Below are 14,793 nucleotides of genomic sequence, written 5' to 3' on the forward strand. Positions count from 1 at the left end.
TTAAGTAGTAATATCACAGAATTTATATTGTTTCATTTAACCATAATATAAATACTCTAATTTAGTCTAACTGGGTCTTACTTCAAGAAAACTTATATGAGATTAACACTTTTAAATATATGCCATCTAAGATTAGCAGTGTTATTAAAATTTAATGTTCTTATCCTTAATGTAAATTATAGCTTTTTAATTTTCTTGTGTCCTTAAAGAAATACATAAATTTTATGAAGCATAGAAATTCCTATTAGTAGATTTTATTTAGCAATCTTAGTGAAAGCAAAAGTCTCATATACTAAAAAAAAAAAAAAAAAGAATTAAAAAACCTAACGCTAAGGACATGGCTTGGGGAGAGAGTGTTAAAACATATGCAAACACGAAGACTTACTAGGGTGCAACTCCCCAGACTTCATGTAGACATTTTATAGTTATATTGGCTCAGAAGGTGGAGACCAGTGCCCTCAGAACAAGCTGGAGAGCAAGAGTAGTCATGTTGCTACGCTCTCGATTTGACAGTGACTGCTGCCTTAGTGAATCAGGTAGAGGAGCCATGAGGGAGGTATGATCTGAGCATCCACCCAGGGTAACTGCATGTACTGAAATGTGTGCAACTACCACTTGCAAAAAAGACAAAAAAATCAACAAACATCACAATAGGGATATATATATATATATATATGTATGTATATATATATATATATATATATATATATATATATATATATATATTCTCCCTATCTGATTCAATCAATTATCAGTCATTGTTGAGGTCTTTCAATTCATGCTTAGACACTGGCTATGGGAAGTAACCATGGTCTCACCAGCTCTGTGCATTTCTGTTAGCTCTGGCTCAATCAGAAGAGAGAGAGAAAACATAGTATTTTGACCAGGGATATATTATTGTTAAGAAAAAATTATTCACTATAACTTGGGAGATGGCTCAGAAATTAAGACCACTTGCTGCATAACCATAAGAACCTGAGTTCAAACCCCCAGCATAAAAATCTGGGTGTAGTTCTGAGCCAGTCACCCCGGAACTGTGGGATAGTCTGAATTCAAAGGCTTGCTGGCTCTCAGTAAAGTGTTCCAATAGTAGATTCACTGTACTGCTCTGGCCTGCAGGAGTTCAAAGATGTGTACCCACACACACATTTGAGTTTTCCCCACAAATATATGTCACATCAGACACAAACATGCATGCATAAATTTTAAAGAATTTTTGACTGTAATCGGGATTAGGATGAGAAGTTTTGTTAGACTTACAGAGTTCTATAAGCAAAGTATAAATACCAGGTATATGATAAGATAGTCTAATCTATAGCTACCTGTGAGGTTGGAATAAAGTCATAAAGGAGATGTTAATAGCTCAATACTCTGACCTGAGGTTCTGATCCTCTTCTAGAGACATGGATATATTCCTAAAAGACAGGTAAGTCTCTAGGAGGCCATTTTGGTGGAATTTGCCAGAAAAATGATTCTTTGCTATTTCTAAGGTTAACCAGAAGTTGTTATCAACAACAACCAAAAGGAGAAAAAAAAAAAAAAAACATGAGGGAGGTCCTTGGGCTGAGAACTCCTCAGTAGGCTATTGCTGGGCATTAGGATCTTAGTGGAGCTTCAGAATCTTCCAGAACAAAGAAAAATAGGGGAAGTACAAATCAATGGTAGATAAGTCTGAAGAACATGTGTGCCCTGCAGCAGAGAGACATCAGGTAATCTGTTTATGGAAAAGAGACCATGACTTAACAAATGACATACCTCAAGAAATACACCATTCTCATTCAATTTTTGCATCATCTGCACATAATATATGGAACTGTTCTAATTACTAAAACTATTGAAAATGCTCAGATCATTTTAATCAAACAAACCAAAAGGAAACATTTCAGTTAAGAGGTAATGAATGCATATATAGACACACTGTATTGAAATTTATATACAATTTCTTATTTATTTTATTATTATTAAGATATTAACAAGTATCTACAATAATTGTTGAAAGGGAACTGATATAACAATCTACATACTTGTTGCTTAATTCTAAGACTATCACAAGGAAAAGTATGATATTTATATCCTTGACACTTAGTTTGCAAGGATGAAAACTGAATATGTTTTAAAGAAATAAGTTTAATGGATGTTATATTAGCAATGTCAGTAATTGGTTCTTTGGGGAGAACTATATTTAAACTTACAGTTTATGCAAATGTGATTAGTCATTTGAAATGAATAAGTCATTCCATAATATAGCTATGCACATAAAATTTCCTAGTCAAGAAGGGCTTCTTTGGTTGTGTGTGTATTTTGACAAATTTTAATTGCTCAAATTATCTTAGTTGGATAAGCATGGCTCTCTCAAAGAGTCTCCATAATTTTCATAACTTCTCAGTAAAAAAGGGGGGAAGAATACATCATAGTGCATTTGTCATCTGAATCGGGGATTTTCTTGAGTCACATGTGGAAACATGTTCAATGTAAGGGAATTATGTGGCATAAAATTTTCATGCAGTCCACAGGCGTTTATTAGCCTTCATTAGGTCCAGGCTATGTATGAAACTGACAAGTTCCAGAGCACTTTAATCAAAGCAAATGTAGTTTTAATTAGAATAAGTATGAATCAATTATATCTCAAATCAATATAACAAGTCAAGAAGGTTTTTATTTTTGTTTTACTTTCTAACTTCAGAAAAATGTAAAGGTTTCCAAACTAATAGATTATTGACTTGAGTTATTGCTTGAGTTATTTTACATCGTTCAAATACATTTGCAAAAACCAAGTCCTTTCCTTATTGTGTTTCTTAAAATATATCTATTTATTATTACATATATATGATGTATTTCTAGCCCACCACACTCCTCTTAGCCTCTCCAAGTCCCTCAGGACATGCACCACTGGGTCCAATTAGAGATGTCCTTATGTGTGTGGGTATAGAGCCATCTACTTGGGCATTAGCAATCTACTGAGCAAGCTACTCAGTCTCTGAAGAAAACCAACTCAATTCATCTTCCCCTAATAACCCTCCCCTGGACCCTCACAAGCTTCTCCCTGCTCCAGGCTAGACTGTTGACTGACTTGATGATGTGTGGGTGTCACAGCTATAAATGTCATGAGGTCCTGTGTGTAACAGCCTTGTCACTTGTGGAAGATGCTCCTTGACAGCAGCTCTCCCCATTCTCTAGCTCTTACAGTCTGTGCAACACCTCTTCAGTGATGTTCCTTGAGCATTAGCGGGTGGCACTGTGACAAAGATAGCGACTTAGGGGCTTGGCACTTCACCATCATTTATTCCCTGCTAGTTATGGGTCTCTATATTAATGCCTGTCTACTATAAGAGAAGCTTCTCTAATGAGGAATGAAGGCTGCACCAAGCCACCAAGGATCTGCATTGACATGAGTTGGACAGAAAAAAGAGAATTCGAGTTAACTTTACTGTAGTTTAACCTTTTCTTTATAATTTCAGTCTGTAACTGAATATAAAACTTAAAGTAGTCCATTTGGAATGATAATTGAGAAATCATTTCAATAATATACACTATTTCTTAAACATGTGACTATGCTACTTTGTGATAGAAGTTCAAGATAAACAATATTTTTGTGAGAGGAAATATCACATTTTAGCCTTGGCTAACCGGCAGCTCCCTATAGACCAGTCTGGCTTTGAACTTATAGTGCCTCTGCCTTCCAAGTGCTTGGATCAAAGGCAACTGCCATCATGCCTGGGGAAAACAGTCCTGCATATAGTGTATACAGTTTGCATGGAATGAAAACAGGATGAACAATTAATTGAAAGCACCACATTCACTAGCTGCAACAATATTTTCTGTCAAGGGAAAGCATGTAAGTTAGCTCCAACCAAACCCCTGTGTCTGGTGCTTGTTCTGACAACAATATGGGGAGAAGGAATTGGCTTGTGTTGGTTTTCTTTTGTACTGCTGTGTTGCTTTTTAACTGTACAAAAGAAATGATATAAAGATGCTGTTTTATATTTGAACATTCATATAGGTACATGGAATTTGGTTTATTTTTTATACTGTTATTTTAAGTTGCCTATTAGTTTTGTAAATAGATCTTATTGTTGGGTGGGGGCAGTGGTAATTCTCATGCCATGGCATGCACATGGAAGTCAGAGAACAACTCTCAAGAGCCAATTCTCTCCTTCCACCACGTGTGCTCTAGAGAGGGAATAAGACTTCTCAGTCTTGGATTGAGCACCTAAACTCATTAAGATATCGCCTAAGCCCAGTCATACTTAGTACTTTGGCTTAGTCTCTCTGACATTCTTTGTTTTTCAGCTTCTCCATGGGTGGATAACAGTAGAACTCCGAACAAGATTGATCTGTATGATGTTCGCAGAAGACCATGGTATGACATTTTGACTATCTCTAAAGACATGATCAATAAATGGGGGTTCTATCATTTGTGAATATGTTGAGGGGAAACTTCCCCTTACTGGGATGGGTGCTCTCTTATATAGAATGCTATGGTACTTTCAAAATACAAAAACAATTAATGACCAATAAAAATGATGTGTTCTAGAAAGAAATCACTGTGAGTACTGTTAAAATAATTTTCAGTTTCATTTCAAATGTATTGCTGTAAGCCTTCTGTTCAATTTAAACACTCTGTCTCCTTTAGCTGGCGGGGCTTTCATTCGAAGAGCAACTACTCTGCTTGGGGAAAAGCCCTCACGTAGAGATGGCACTGAGTTAGAAACAACTTGCCTCTGGCAGTGAACTAATGGGAACTGGCCTTAAGCTAACAGTGTTGCCTAGATACTTACATAAAGTTTAAGTTTTATTATTTCTTCCCAAAGAAGTTTTATTTGTTTGACACTATTGAAGTAATTCATCATCCTAATAAAAAACACAAAAAACTATCAACAGTATATGTTTGGACTCTCTGGGAGGCAACTATGAAACTTATGTATTCTTATTATTGGTTGGATTTTAAGTGTATAAAAATTACATTTAAATTGTAAATATACGATTTTTAATGAGTTCACATATACAACATGGTGCCTTGTACTCTACTCTTTTCCTATTAATTTTTGAGTATGTAGTAATGAAAAGGAATACTTAAAATCATTTTAATAAAGGCTATATGCTCACTTACTTAAGGAAGTCCCTATTATTGTGTTTTTGCATTGCTTCCAACTTCCTGATATGTTCACACAAATTCTGTGCAGCATAGTGCTGGCGGAAAGATGTTTATTTATGGCTTTCAGGTGTCCAGTTTAGTATTCAATAGCTATTTACATGAACAAAACCTTGAGTGATAGTTACTAATATTAATATTATTAATAATATTAATATTTCTCTAGTTTGTTATTTAATGGAAGCAAATACTATATTATAATGTAATTGTACCTAAGAAATAAATGGTCATTTTGTGGAAACTGTAGGAGCGAGGTATCAATCATTTGAAGCAGACACTATGCTAATCTTTTCATCTTCCCATTAAGATGCACACCAGGACAGTAGTATTAAGATGCTAGACATGAGCTGGATTGTCTTCCATGGGCAAACAGTGGAGCTTTGCCTGTTGATCTGAATACAGACAGTGGGGTGGGTTACAGGCAATGCACTGGAGTGCTCACTCTACAAATAATCCCAAGTAGTAGCAGCTGTGCTTCAAAATGTTGAAAATGAGTTGGCTTGCTTTCTGTCTGTTGCTAGATCAGTTGAGTCAGATGCAGCCCTTCCAGCTCTGGAAGGCAAAAGCCTGATCCCTTTCATCTTTCTGTTCCCCCAAACCCCTGCCCCCAGTCTCTGGCCAAACAGTATGTGTTTTCTTTTTGTTCCTTTTCTTTCTTTTTCTTTTCTTTTCTTTTTTAAGTTACTCTGCTGCTATCAAATTTATCTCTTGATAAGCACTTAACTTCCTGCCTAAATCTTTCCCAGTGTGTATTTCAAATGCAGAAGAGTCAGAGATGTGGTCAGATATAGGAATTAACATTTAAACTGTTTCTTTGGGTGATTCTTGGACACCATAAAGCTTTGAGAGTTTCTGCTTCAAATTCCTGGTAATAATACTACTTATTGCCTCATTTCAGTTATTTAACTGGCCTGTTATGTTGCTTTATCTTAAGGTTGATTGACTACTCACTATATGTGCTTATTTTTTGTCTTTAAATATATCATAGGGTTTTTTTTTGTCCACTACTATTAAAATGTTAATTATTGGAATTTAGTATTATTCCTTCTTCAGAAAAAAATCCTTTTGGAAATTAATTTTATTCACTGCTTGCATTAAATTTTATCTTTATTTTTTTTCCATATTCTCTGGAAACTGTGCTTTCAAAAGCTGTAATGTTGGCATCTCTAGTATGATCTTAAATATCTTTTTCAAGCTGACATTTCAGAATGTTTAAAAGAGCATTGTTTACTATGGTGTCTTTGTTTTAATCATATCTTATTTCAGAGATCTATAAATATGAATACAGCAAATATCAATATTAGACACAAAAGAACAGGAAATGTTTCTGTTTCAGGTACATCCAGGGAGCTGCATCCCCCAAGGACATGCTTATTCTGGTGGACGTGTGAGTAGTGCATGAGACATTTGTAGGTAATAGTAGTTTATTGGGAATTAGCAGTGTATGATAGATTGGAATAACAACAAAACTAATATAATGATTATGTATCCAGAAAAAGAAGCCAAATTTAGACATTAACAAGGGTTGTAGACTTGGCTTAGTCGGTAAGTGCTTGTTGCACAAGAGGAAGATCTGACTTCCTAGCTCTGGCTTTCACACACACACACACACACACACACACACACACACACACACAAATAATGAGAAAGCAGTGATTGTGTCTTTAATGCCAACTGTAAGTAAGAGAGAAGAAAAATCCTAGGGCTTGCTGATTAGACAATCTAGGGGATCATTTGTCATAGGATCACTGTGAGACCCCAGTCTTAAAGAATATGATGAAGAGTCATAGAGGAAGATACCTGGTACCTGGCATTGACCTGACCTATGCACACACACACACACACACACACACACACACACACACACGCAAATGTGCACACACAGACAATAGCAAAACCAAAAACCAAATTTCATTGAAAATGAAAACAATGCTTATTTGCATCTTTATCAAACTGGAAAATATGATACTATTCTAAAACCCAAACTTTATGTTTCCAAATTGGAAGAACATTACAGTATAGAATTAATAAAACTCATGGTTTTTGTTAAGAAAAGAAGAGAAAAGAAAATAAGAAAGGAAAAAGAAAGATGACTTAGTTGGTACTTAGCTAGGAACAATTCTATTGACTATAAGGGATTTGGATCACAATAGATAAATATGGTACCTTTTATTTCCAGAACTTTTCAAGGCACAGAATATATGACAGCAGTTTCAATAAGTATAAATATTAGTTGTTTTATTAATTTCCTATATTGTTTCAAGTTAAAGCCATGTGAGATACTGTGTGCACCTATAATGTAGAAGTGGGAGTTAATTGCCTAGAAATGACCCCTACATTAGGAGAAGTATAGAGACAAGAAAGATCAAGAAATCCTGAAGGAACAGTGCTTTTATCTGCAGTGGAAGAGTTGTCCAGAAACCTCATCACAGTTGTCCAACTGCATAATTCTAGACTATGGCTTTTGTTAATTTATAAATTTTTAAATTAAAATGTAATTACTTCATTTTCACCTTCTTCTTCTCCCTGTCTACACTACTTTCTTTCTCTCAAATGTGTGGCTTCTATTTCTTTAATTCTTGAGGTGTGTGTGTGTGTGTATGTAAATTACTAAATACATAAATGCATAAATATGTAAATACAGACAGCTCAGTCTCTATGTTACCTGTGTATATGACTACAGTGCTGACCACTTTTGAAAAGCAGAAATATATTTTTATATTCAATATTACAATCTAGAAGCTGAAGAGATCATTTTCATTCTTTATGATCATGTTTGATAAATGACATGTGACTGACATGTGAACCCATTTGTGTGTCTGTAGGAGTGGAAGCGTGAGCGGTTTAACTCTGAAACTCATCCGAACATCTGTCTCCGAGATGTTAGAAACCCTCTCCGATGATGATTTCGTGAATGTAGCTTCAGTGAGTATGATGGCTGCTTTTTCCGGAATTCTGCCTGCCTGTCTCTCTACATCATTACATACTGGGTTGTTTTATTCTTAGGTGGGCTGAGGCATTGTCAGGATGCTATAAGCTGCCTTACTGGGTTAGCCTATATTGTTTTTTCTGATGTTCTTTGACAAGAGACATCATTTGGTGGTATTTACCACCATTGACATAATGAATACTGAATGAAAAGCACTCCTCTCCTTCCCTCAAAGGAACCCACATGGGTACTGTGCGCCCTTCCATACACAGTCACCTTTGGGACATCTTATGAAGTAGCATCTAGTAGCACGATTGAACCGTTAATTGCTTGTAGCTGGTCATACTCACTTATGGCCTGAACAGCTGACTTTATTGCATTGAGTTTTTCCTAAGACAAGAAAATAAAAATTGAATGAGCTTAGAATCATCTTAGACCTTCTTAACTACTTCTTACGTGCTAAACTTGCTGCAAATGGACCAGGATGTGCCATGCCTAATCTTAATCTATGTAATTTAGGCACCAAATTTCATGGTCATTTTCTGGCGAATAAAATTTCACATGGGAAGTGGTTCATTTATGGAGATGTAGTCAAAAGAGCAGTAGATTTTGGTGAGGTTGATTTTTATTGAACCCAAGAGAATGGATCTGTTTCTAAAATCATTGGGTAGGATGAAGTTAAAGTCTACAACTGAATCCCTGGAATTGAGGAAAGCAGAAATCTCCCTTATCCTATTTCTTCTAATGATGCTGGAATGGTGATGTTAAGATGGAAAGGACTTATACCTAATATGAAATCACCAAAATATTCCTGGCTGATGGTGGATAAAGAATATATAACCTACTATGGACTTCCTGGATAATGTCTCATGGTGTATAATTCTCAAGGAGAATAAATTGCAGATATCCTATAGTCTAAATAAATTCAGAAGGAACCCTCTCAAACTCTTGTTTAGACACCATGGCAAGAGGACCATGTCAATTAAGATATAGGAAAGATAGTTATTCAGCTTCATTTGTATATAAATGGCAAAAACTTTGGAATGGCTTAAAATGTTATCCTTGGCAGAATGAAAGAGTATCCTAAATATATTTAGTTCAGATTTGTCATATATAATAAAAATGATTGAAGGCCAGAAAATATTCAATACCGTTAATGTTTTCTTTGGCTTCTTCCAAAAACTAAACATTGGTCCTGAGCTGAAGTTGCTTATTTGGAAATCACAGGAAATAGCACTAGTTCAACAGTGAGAAGTGAAGCTCGGAAAGGGGGATTCTAATTGTATAGTCTTAATTTAATTTTAAAAAACCAAGTTTATTGAGAAACTCTAGAAGCCTCCTGGAATAGTCTTTTTAGAGTTGCCAAGCTACAAACCCTAAAGACCTAGTGTGTCAAGTAGCAGCCTCCCTTATGTGTAGATGAATGGAATATGACCACAGCAGGTGTTCTGAAACAGGAACATTACGGATTCTGAAGGTTGAGAGCTGATCAGTATACACCCTAGCAAATAAATCAATCATAAAGATCGACATTTATTACAGTAATACTTATAATATAATAGATGATGATGATTATGATGATGATACACAGAATACTTTATAAGAGTATGGGGAGCTCCTAAAGTTAGTGTCTGAGGATTCATGCAGGATCCATGTCCTACAGGGAACTGAGTTGCACAAAGACATAAGAAATGAAAACTACTACAGATTGACTCCATCAACCTGGGTCAGACTTTGAGGTGTCTACTGCGAGGTGATTTTTAATCCCAATGTATTTAAGCCCAGTATAATTTGGAAAAAAATCAAAAAACAAAAACAAAATAAAACAAAAAAGGTTCCTTTGTGTAATACAGTTCCTAGTTTCCAAGGAAGTGTAATTACATTGTAACTCAACTCACGGTATATGTCATGTCTTCCAGAAAAACAAGCTCAAGAGATAGGCTATCTGTACTAGTTTAAGGGCCTAAGGGTCTGGCTTGGTCACACAGAGAGAATAGAGGTCATTTGGGCCCTGTTCCTGGTTGTGCAAACTTGATATGGCCTGGCCCAACTGATAATGCAGACTGGGCTATTAATTAGTTCCAATACTCAGTTTTCTAAATTGAAGAATAGCTTTTTTCATCTTTCCCATTGGAAAGAATCCTGTGTGCTTAATATTCCTGGTTTCTCTGGAGATATATGGAAACCAGAATCTCCATGCTATGCCACCAAGAAGTGTCAAAGTCAATAGTGTCTTGTAATCTATTTATCTTTTTGTTCCCTGACACCCATTCCAATTTCCCTATATTCTTACCCAACCCTACATGAGCATCAGTAGCTTGGGTGGTACATCGTGTTACATATGTTAACCAGAAGTCTTTGCATTCAATGTCCATTCAAATATAAATCTATGATTCTCTATTCATAGACATTTACAATTTATGAAAACATTGAATGAATCCCATAATTCTATGCATAGCCTTCTCTGCTTCTATTATATTGCACTAAGTTTAATGACAATCTATTTTAAAACCTTGGTACTTAGGATTTAGGTCTCAAATTTTCCAGAGAGCAAATACAGATTTAGGTTTAGCAAAACTCTTAATGGCAACTGTAAAGATTTTTCTCATTTCTATCACACGCACATGAAATGCAGAATATTCCAACGCATTCCATAGAAACAGAAAGTAAACAATTCTTGAGTAATTCTTTTTGAGTTATAGTGACAGGAGATATGCTCCTTCACCTTTGGATTCCACATCAATGCATTTTATTTTTTGAATGCTGAACCAGTGGGTGTGAAGGTTTGAATTGTAGCTTTGCTCATTTTCATCATGCAAATATGCCATGGCAAATTTCAAGTGACTAGCAAAAGGTCAACTGGCCCTAAACAATGCGTGAAAATCACAGGATTGTTTTTCATGAACTGATATAATCCTGACACATTCATAGAACAGCATCACCAATCAAATTGTCTTCTTCATGCTGGAGCCTTAGCTGCATAGTTAAAGGTAAATGGTTTATTCAAGCCAATGTCTATGGAGATAACATAAGTTAGACATGTGTCTGTTATCGGGCTTTCATTACAAAGTATTTAGCTTCATTTGATTGTTTAAGTAGGTTCCCATGATAAGGGAAGCAGTATATGAACTCTGAAGGTTAGTAATATTTACTGAGGTGCTATGTTGAAATACCTGACATTGAATCATGTCAATACTAAGAGAAACAAATTTTACTCCTTCCCTAAAGAGACAACATATAACAAGTTTTTACAGTGAGTTGATGCTCTTTTCCCTGAGAGGTATTGTATCAGGAACCCTGGACTGAATTGGTACTAATGAGCTGGTCATTTCCATGGGCAGTAATTATATCAAAACAGGTGTGAAAGGCCTGTACTCTTTGTTCTAAGTATATACCTTTTCCCTCTCCTATTTGTTGGCTACATTCACAGGGCCATTTAATAATCATTGTCATTACCAAAGACAAATAAGTTCCTGAGGATTAGTCATTTTACCCCCAACCCCACTATCTACTAAGTCACCTGGGGATGTCCTGTCTCTAGGAAACATGAATGTGACACACAGTTGAACACAATACATTCATTTTCCCATAGCTTATCCTCAGCTTCTTCAACTCTGCCTAAGAGAGGTCTTCTTGTATTTCTCCTTCTAAAGCCAACCATTCAAGAGGCTTCATTCTGTACAGAAAGACATGTATTTGCTTATTCAAGGAAATATTTGTTTCTCTGTATAAAATTACAGTGAAGTGCATTTTGCCTCAAGGTCTCTCAAAATCCATTTCCTGTGTGTATTCCTGGCTCCTACTGCTTCATATTCAACAGACCTGGTCATTCTTTGTTCAGTGTTCTGTTTTCTTGTTTTCATGGCACGAACTGTACTATTGCAGGTGGTGTCTATTGAAATTTGGCATTTTTGTTGCCTAGAGCCATGAAAGGAAGATGAGATGAGAAAATAAAGAGAGCAAATGCCATCCTTTATTGTCTCTAAGAATGGAGGTGCCCTTGCACTGTAATAGAAGGGAAATGTTTATATCTATACAAACAGATATCAGCAACTGAGGGCCCAGTGTCTTCAAGGGCACCACGCTTCCAGCTCCTTGTGTATCATCCAGACATTTTCATAGGTGCTGTGGCTGCTTAATATCTTTATACTTCAGATTCTTGATATAAATACCTCTCATCTAGGACATGTTGACCACAATAAGAAAGGAGAACTGGTCCATAAAACTTTTCCAGCTCATTTGGCTAGATCAAGGGTACCATTTACTTCAGTGCAATTTCAAGACCTCTCAGCATTTAGCTGTACAATTATTATTGTCCTCAAAGTTCTCAGTGGTCTAGTAGTCCTGTTCCATTTACATAATGCTCAGATTACTATATTGGAATCTGTAGTGTAGTGGTGCTAACTGCCTGAGCAGTCTTCTTGGCTCCAGTTATGGACTGTACACTCCTCCTTCACCAAGGCTCTTTCTTTTCATCACCATGAGTCTAGTAAAGTGGTCTCTTCAGGAATCTCATCCTGAGCATTTACCAATACTTTACCAAATATCAAATAAGATTAGTTTCTCTTGGAATTTTCACTGAGAAAAGAATTTAAGTTCAAATGATTGATTTGGAAAGTTACTCTAGAAAAATCTGTTAGTGAAATCCAAAAATTAAAGAAGGGAACTAGTGAATCATGCATTATTCGGTAGCACATGCCTATGAGAGTTGAGCTTGTTCTTCTGCCCTTCAGGAAATAGTATAGGGCCCACGAGTGGTAGTATACAAAGGCTCAGATTTTCTAAGGGATGTGCTCATATGTGGAATGACTAATCTATATGACAGCAGTTCCCTACCTTTCACAGCTTACTGTGTTTAGTGCAGAGGTTGCAGTGTAGTCTTGGGCAGATACCAGATATGCTGGCAGGTATACAACTCAGTATGGCCACCAATAACATCTGCCCAAGTAAGACAGTGAATAATGCTATCACTAAATTCTAAAAAAAAAAATTTCAATGACAGCACCTTTGAATAGGTGTTATACATTCAACATTTGACAACCAATTAACAGTTCTTTTTCCTTTGGAAGAACATAGTTGGAGTCAACACTGAGATTCACAATGCCTAATAAAAATTTTTATCATTGTTTTGCTGAAACCATTTTGACCGTAGATGTGTACTTCTATTGTTGCTGTTTTGAGAAGTGTCTCATAATGATTCACCTGCCCAAATCTATCAAGGACTGTACCATACTTCATGGATGGATATATCATACCTGGATTTAACTATATTTTTGGAAAAAAAACATTTGAAATGTTTTTTTAAGAGATATCATTACTAAAAAGCATAAATGTAAGATAGTTCCTTGTTCTTTCTGTGATCCAGGCTCATGCAAAGTTTATCAATACACAAAAACTCTGTATCCTCTCATGTGCGCATCCCACTGGTGTGCCTACTTTACATGAGCTAAACCATATGAGAAATAGAACGTCTTATTCATAGTAAGAACAGTGAACACATATGATCAAGAAGTAATAAACATGTACACTCTTAGTTAATTATGAAAAAGTTTCTTGTATATTTGAATTGGAGAAGGCTAACAGTGAACCCTTGAAAATGAGCAATTATTTCATGAAGTCATCTGAAAAAAGTCATTGATTTCAAACTCTCCCTGCAATGAAAGCTATTGCTGGCTTTGTTTCCTACCTCAGCTTCCTGGTTTTCATTCTTTTCTTTATATTTATTTGTTTGCTACTTTTATTAACCAAAAGAAGACCAATTTTTCTTACGACTAAGCTGAACTCTTTGTTAAATATACACCTTGTTTAATTTTACTACCTTGGAATGATCATTTGACTACAATCATAATTTAAGTCTGATGTGGAGCTTTTAAGTGATTATGTGATTGGAGACATAATTTTGATCTGAAAATCCTTACAGTTAAGTTTAGTACTTAGTAGGGCCAAAGAAATTCGTGCATATGAATGATGCTGTTAATTCTAATACACAGGAGATGAACACAGCCGAGCCCCCATGAGTTCACAGCCAGGCTAGTCTACATAGTAAAACCCTATCTTGAACATATTAACTACAGAAACAACGATGATCTAAAGTGTTCACTCAGTTTTCTTTGTACTTCAAATCTCATTTATACACAGGGGACATAGGAGTTTATATGTACATAGATAATGAAGAAAAGGACCAATATAATAGAGGTATAGGGAATACAGAGACAGATAGAAGTTGATAGATAGATGGTAGGTAGGCAGATAGATAGATGATTGATAGATAGATGATAGATAGTTGATAGATGATAGATAGATAGATAGATAGATAGATAGTTGATAGATAGTTGATAGATAGTTGATAGTTGAAAGAACTAGATAGGTAGTAGAAAACTATAGGATGAACTATGGCAGAAAGTAGTTTATCTTATTAATGATAACTAGGTTCACCTTTACAATCTTACACAGTAGATAAGAATTCTAGACTTAGTTTTATAGACAGGGAAAAAGGTAGAATGAATTCTAACAATTTTCTCAAGTAGGAAGACAGAAATGAAACACAGCCATTTTAATTTTTAAATTTCAATTTACAAAGAAAGTTATAAAGCTGAATCTTCAAAAATGTATAACTTTTCTGACTTTAATGATACACTAAAATGTATTACAAATTAAGATACACATAATTATGTTAAAAAGCAAAAAAAATTATTTATGTAGGTGCATATGC

At 35.5% G+C, this 14,793-nt stretch overlaps 1 protein-coding gene across 6 annotated transcripts in view; it reads left to right on the forward strand.

The window, feature by feature from the left end:
• Nucleotides 1–14,793, forward strand: part of Cacna2d1 (calcium voltage-gated channel auxiliary subunit alpha2delta 1) — a 395,918-nt gene that overhangs the window by 294,468 nt on the left and 86,657 nt on the right. For all 6 annotated transcript variants that reach the window (XM_034518854.2, XM_034518855.2, XM_034518856.2 and 3 more), the window contains exons 8-10: nucleotides 4,291–4,360; nucleotides 6,489–6,539; nucleotides 7,978–8,077. In XM_034518854.2, the coding sequence (XP_034374745.1) occupies nucleotides 4,291–4,360; nucleotides 6,489–6,539; nucleotides 7,978–8,077 (221 nt within the window). The remainder of the gene's footprint in view (nucleotides 1–4,290; nucleotides 4,361–6,488; nucleotides 6,540–7,977; nucleotides 8,078–14,793) is intronic.

Source organism: Arvicanthis niloticus, chromosome 15, assembly GCF_011762505.2.
Source record: "Arvicanthis niloticus isolate mArvNil1 chromosome 15, mArvNil1.pat.X, whole genome shotgun sequence".
Classification (NCBI taxonomy): Eukaryota; Metazoa; Chordata; class Mammalia; order Rodentia; family Muridae; genus Arvicanthis; species Arvicanthis niloticus.